Source organism: Furipterus horrens, unplaced genomic scaffold, assembly GCF_987537825.1.
Source record: "Furipterus horrens unplaced genomic scaffold, mFurHor1.1.pri manual_scaffold_19, whole genome shotgun sequence".
Lineage (NCBI taxonomy): Eukaryota > Metazoa > Chordata > Mammalia > Chiroptera > Furipteridae > Furipterus > Furipterus horrens.
The window spans coordinates 2,465,239-2,471,982 of NW_028327189.1; the positions used below are offsets into that span (position 1 = coordinate 2,465,239).

Genomic DNA, 6,744 nt, shown 5'->3' on the forward strand with positions numbered 1-6,744 from the left:
TCTCTGAGTCAGCAGTAAAACAAAGGGAGAAAATAAATATACAAGTCGGGAAAGAACACTCCGCAACTCATCACAAATGTCTCTAAGATCAGAGGGGAAACAAACACGGGGGGGGGGGAATTTAGCTAGACAGCTAAGCAAACAAGTTTAGGGAATCTTCAAGGGATAACTGGAGACAGACCTACAACCAGATTACCCTTAGTTAATCACTACCGTCAGTTAATTTAGTTAATTGTGTTAGATTGTAACTCCGGAGTATCCAGCATGGAAAAATGCAGGAGGAGGAGGAAGGGGGGTGGCAGGGTGGGGGTGGGGAACAAGGGGGTGGGAAAATGTAGCTAGACAACTCAGGAAACGAGTTAGGGAAACTTCAAGGGAGAGCTGGAGACAGACCTATAACCAGATTACCCTTAGTTAATCATGTTAGATTGCAACTCCGGATCACCCAGCAAATGGAGAAATGGGGGAGAAGGAAGGAGGGGGAGACTACTTATCTTAGAGTAAAACCCAGTTTACTTTGTCTGCTTTGGCGCACATGCCGCTGGCTGGCTGTGCCTGGCTCTGCAGACCCATTAATAAACAAATGCCTCGTTTGCTGCTGAGGTCGCGTGTCCCGGTGTTTTATTGTGAGCATTTCTCGCATTGGGAAATGAACAAAATAGGCGTGATTATAACTTTATAACGTTTTGTTTGACATATAGTGGACTTAACAAAGCTTTTTGTTTTCCAGGGATAAGGACAACTTTTTTTTTTTTTTTTTTTTTTTTAGGGCACTTTGGTAAATTTTGCCTTCATAAGCAGTATTATTATTTTCATGGGAATAGGGTTGTTTGCATACACTTCATAAGAATCTGTTCTCTTTATAACAAGACACAATTGGAAACTCTTGATAAGGCTTTGACTAGAACATCACATTTGAGAGAGGCAAGTGCAGATTCTGGATATCATCAGAAAGCTCTAAGGCATAAACATTGACTTAGGAAGCCAATAAAAAGCCCTTAGAGAACGAGCCTGGCATCTAGATTACATAGTTCAGAGTAGTCATTCCCAGTGAGAAACAAAGGTAGCTTTCCTGACAGACGACAAAGACAAGACCTCAAGACATTAGGGTGGGGGGGCCTCAAAAACCTGAGGAATTTACCCAAATTGATAGATATTACAGGCAAATGCTGATGACAATTGTATGGCTTTGCTTCTTAACTTTTGAGAGGCAAAAATCTAATCTGGTGATTTCTTACCAAATTTCGGTGAAGTAGAGTTAAAAGAGCCTATATGACAGTTGCTATTCTTGTACTTATGCAAATAACAGGTCACGTTTATTTAAAGTAAACTTATGTACTGAACTAGTGTTTATTTGGCTATCTCTGATAAAGATGATGGTGACTTCAGGTAGAAATATTATTTCCACAAAATATGATACACAGTTGTGGTTATTACATTATAGTTCAGTTAACTCTTTCAGTTTGTTTTGTGGTGGTCGTTGTTGTGGTTGTTGTTGTTGTACCTGTGAACTGAGCTGGAATCTGAATTCTTCTAGTGAAAATATTTGGCTGTAACCCTCTGAACTGGTGTTTGTTTTATTGTTTCCCCACTCTTTGCCTCAGAATTATTGACAACTAAAACTGTTCTTTGTTTTTTATTCAGATCTCTGCTATTGCAGGCTGCAGCTAGATGACACAACGTAAACCTTGGAGAAATCGACCCAACAGCTCAGGCTTAGAGGCTTATAGTTTCTGTGTAAGTTACCCAGCAAGTGTGCCTGAGGGAGTATCTGAGGACATCATCAGATAAGTTCCAACTGCAGACGAGGAGAATCTGTTGAGCTATGTCACTGCTGCCTTTATTCCAGTGAAAGTCAAGTTCTGAGCCTTGCATCAGGATGTCTTTTCCACTGACAGTCTTATCAACTCAGGGTCACGTTCATCTTTCATAACAATTATGAATAATGTGCAATAACAAAGTCATGTTAAGTAAAATTTATACAGTTGCTTTAAACTACTTTGTACACCTTCACACTAGAAGTTTAAAACAAAGCACTAGAGCAAATGACTCACCATAAGTGACCCTAACTGTAACTTAATTGTATCCAAAAAGTCTTCAAGTTCTCCACCTGCAGCTTTTAGAACTAGGTTTCTCAAGGTGGGTCTCAGTGGTATGTGGATCGCGTTGAGCTAACGGCAAACAAGACCTCGCCCTCTCAAAATTTACTTCTGCACCCCCCCCACCCCTCCCCTGCTCTCACACACCACCACAGAGTTAACTAGAACAGCAGGGTCTCACCTCCTCACCCCCGAGGGAAGTTCGCCTGAGCTCCGCCTCCTGTCTCCGCCCCCCTCCCTGCCACCGCCTCCCCACCCTGTCTGTAGCAGGAGGTGAGCATCGGCCAGCAAGTGAAGTTTGCCTGAGCGCCACCTCCTGTCCTCCCCCTTATCCCCACCTCCATCCTGCTCCAGCCCCACCCGCTGTGGAAAAACCGGTCTCTGGTGCCAAAAAGGTGGGGTACCGCGGACCTAGAAGAATTTAACGTAAGAGTCTGGCCCACAATACCAGTTATCATTGGAAATGACTTCTGACTTATCTATATAGTAGGGGGCAAACTAATTATTACTGAACATGTGCTCTCCCTTAAATGACCTCATGCAGCCCCAAGGTGTTCTACTTTATCCCAGTTATGAATGCCTTGTATACCCATTTAAAAAAAATAAAGTTGTAATTGAACTTCAATACAACCCACATTTTTTAAAGTAATTTATTTATTTGTTTGTTTACTTATTTTATTTTTAGAGAGAGAGGAAAGGGGAAAGAGAGGGAGAGAAACATCTCTGTGTGGTTGCCTCTAACTCGCGCCCCCAACTGGGGACCTGACATGCAACCTAGTAATGTGCCCTAGCTGGGAATCGAACCAGCGACACTTGGCTCGCAGGCCGACACTCAATGCACTGAGCCACAGCATCCAGGGCTATATACCCAATTTTTAACTGCCAGTCTCTGAACCTCTCACGCATGCGGTGTTCATCTGTGTGTAATTAAGTTGTCTGTTTTCTCTTGTTAACCTTTCTCAAGTTTATTTGATTATTAGATCAGCCAAAAGAAACTGAAGGTAGAGGAACACATGTGCACAAGACTTGAATAAACACAACTTTGCTAATAATATTAATAATAAAGAAAACAGCAAAAAAGCATTGCTAAGGGAATACTGGAAAAAGAAATTCTCACTTATTTAACAACCTTTAATGTTAAGCATCTTCCTACTAGTTGAAAATCAGGAAGCATGTTTAATAAATAAAATAATGTTAGAAGTGAGAAATGTTATAATTAAAAGTATAAGGCGGATCAAAAGAATTAATCATAAAACATAATTATGATTTATAATAATTGAAGTGTTTAACCATGAGAATAAAGTGTGTAGGTAGGTGTGCCCAAATGCAATTGATTTTACTGGAATGTTTGAAATTAGTATTCTCAGGTCTTACTCTGTTTACTTCTGATTTGGAAAGGAACCAGAGTCAGTCTTTATGTAGTTACTCAAATCGAATGTCTTTTGAGCATTTTTTCTAACTTACTGCAGTAATTTCACCAAAAATCAAAACGAGTCTCTCAGTTTGGCAATCTTTGTTCCCAGTTAGGTTTAACATTTACAGGACCATATCACTTTCTACCACTTAAGTTTCTTGTGAGTCCGTTTGATTGAAAGAAAGAAAGACAGACAGAAAGAAAGACAGACAGAAATATGAAAGAAAGAAAGACGAAAGAAAGAAGGAAAGAAAGAAAGAGAAAGAAAGAAAAAAAGAGAGAAAGAAAGAAAGGAAGGAAGAGAAAGGAAGTAAGAAAGAAAGAGAAAGAAAAAGAAAGAAAGAATAATTCAATAACTGTTGAGGCAATCAATACTTTTTAAAAGTGTAGTCATATAACACAACAGCGTCTTTACTAAATTTGAGAAATGGGAATTGTTTACCAGTTACCCAGGGTTTTGGGGGTCGGGGGTAAGGGAGGAGGAGAGGCATAATTTTACTCTCTGGTATAAAAAAATTAATATTGTAAGAAGTGTTAAATCTTGTATAGAGACTAAGAATCAGCCCTGGTTCTTAGATCAAAGTGGGTTGAAACATCTGAGATCAAAGTGAGTCGAAACATGGTAACTGCACTCAAGGAAACATTAGTAAGATCATTGATATCATATTACAGAGGTATAGCATGCCTCCCTCTCTCCATCTTCTCTAGCTTTGTATGAAACATTGTAACTCCAAATATGACTTACCAGTTATTTTTTCTTTTCCGAAGGTAGGGCTATTTTCACCCCTTTTGTTAATTAAAGCATTGGACAAATACTTCAAGAAACTGCTGTATGCCAATCATTATTCCAAGAGCTGAAAGTTCAAAAACAAATTTTTTTTTATTATTGCTTATATTTTATTGACTTCCCTCCTTCCAAATAATTTCTCCTACCACCCATCTCCTGCTTTTTTTAATACACTTGTATTATGTATACATGCATATATACACATATAGATCATAAAAATCATTTTATTTGTTTTATCCATTTGAGTGTTCAACTCAGTAGCCTTAAGTGCAGTCGGAATGTTGTGAAACAATCACTTGTATCTAGTTCCAGAACATTTGATTATCCCAGATGGGAACATCGTACCCCTTAGCAAGTTACTTCCCATGCCCTCTCCCCGTAATCCAGTCCTTGAGCACCACTAATCTGATTCTTGTCTCAATCTATGTTTTTGCCTCTTTTGGACATTTGCTATAAATGGAATATGAATCAGTCCGTATGTATCTCTTGTGTGTGGCTTCCTTCACCCAAGATGATGTATCCAAGGTTTATACATGTTGCAGTAGGCAACACTTTTTGCCTTTTGAGTTCAGCTTTGAAGTGGTATACTCTTTAGTCATACAGTAATCAATTTCCAGCTTTACAAAATTTGCTTTTGTGTATGAGTATAATTTAAACATTTGATTCTGCATTAAGATACTTGTTTTAAATTGGGTCAAATAAGAATATGTCCCCACTTTATCTGGATGTTGAATACTGTGTCAGAGGACAGGTATATGAATTATGAGATTAATGCTTGTGTTTTGATGGAATAAAGTAACATTTGTGTGGTTTCTAATACTAATTTATCATAACCTTTAAATTTCATTTGGTTATGGAGGTTATTTGCATGCAATGCAGGAATAATTTCAACTTTATTTTCTTCCAAGTTTGGGGATTATTTGTATTTAATCTGGCTGAGACTTTATTTTCAATAGGTTGTGTTCTGTGCAATCAACGGTTGCTACTCCCATTTTGCGAGTGGTGTGGGGTAAGTTTCCTCCGATTTTATTACATCAAAATACTGTACTTTATTACAATTTCCACGTCTTCCTTCAGGATTTAGAGCCTTCTGCGTGGAGGGTTAAGTGAGGAGTGTATACGCAGCGTGTTGCCATCGAGTAAGAAGTTGGGTTTGGGAGTAAGTGGATTCAGTGGGTTTGGCTGACAGCCGCGAGGTGTTTCAGGGGAGGTATTGGGGGAGGCGAAACAAATGTTTCATCACAGAAGTCACAGTAATGCAGTCTGCTTTAAATAAGGTTTGAATAGCAAGAACATTTCAGAACAGTTAACACCTTCTGATGTTGCTACCTCTCCATTAATGGTGTAAACTGTTATAGGCGTCTGCTATGTTCAGAGGAATGAACAGCGGTGATGACTACAGTCCGCTGGTACAGCAACAAGCGACCCAGAAGTTGGGGAAAACCGCTTCCCTACTTTGGATGGGCAATGCTAGCTCAAATTATGGGTGTCTAACAGGAGAAAATGGTAGAGACAACTGTCACAACCGTATCAAACGACCCATGAATGCTTTCATGCTGTGGTCTCGAGACCAAAGGCGCAAGGTGGCTCTCGAAAATCCCCAAATGCAGAACTCGGAGATCAGCAAGCGGCTGGGATATCAGTGGAAAATGCTTACAGAAGCCGAAAAAGGGCCATTCTTCGAAAGGGCACAGAGACTACGCGACGAGCATCGAGAGAAATACCCAGACTATAGGTATAGACCCCGTCGGAAGGCCAAGGTGCCACAGAAAAGTGAGAAATCGCTCCCAGCAGACTCCTCTTCAGTACTCTGCAGCCGGGTGCAAATGGACGGGCGATTGTACCCCAGCGCATACACGGATATTTCTACTAAGGCCGCACACTCACGATGCAAGACCAGCGAAGCCGCTCACAACCCATGAACAGAGCCAGTGAGTTTGCGAGAGGAGCAGGGCAGCGGCTCTACAAGCCTGCGTGACAATCGGTAATCGGCTACGGAGAGGTTCGCTGTTTACAGTAACTTAAGAGTCCGGACCTCCTCATGTTATTTTTGATATCGATGCCCTTGCTCTCGGTAACAAAGCACTGTTCGTCAATTTCACTATACTTTTACCTGTAACATTTTTAAAATAGGGCACGCAGATATCTTTAACATATAAAGAACTAGGGCATTCTGAAATAATTCAGTCTGCGTGTATGCTGCTTGAAAGTACTAGCTTGGTAAGGAAGTATCTTAACACCGCTGAAACTGATTGACTTCGATGGTCATCTGTTTTTCTATTAATGAAACAATGTTTATACCTAATTTTAGTTGTTCTAGTGACTGGCCACTAAACATCTTTACTTGTGTATTGATATTCTGAAAATCGCTAGCATAGGTTAATAGCATTCACTCTCTGTTTTAAATACTGTACCTCACAAAATACAGTGGCGGGAAATAGAAC

General features: G+C 40.1%; 1 protein-coding gene across 1 annotated transcript; it reads left to right on the forward strand.

Annotated features, from left to right (window-relative positions):
- The first annotated feature begins 5,667 nt into the window (after nucleotides 1-5,667).
- Nucleotides 5,668-6,455, forward strand: LOC149990279 (sex-determining region Y protein-like). The gene is given in 2 exon segments (XM_090265497.1): nucleotides 5,668-6,181; nucleotides 6,184-6,455. Coding segments are annotated over 2 exon segments (609 nt in total). The 3' UTR covers nucleotides 6,279-6,455.
- Nucleotides 6,456-6,744: the final 289 nt, after the last annotated feature.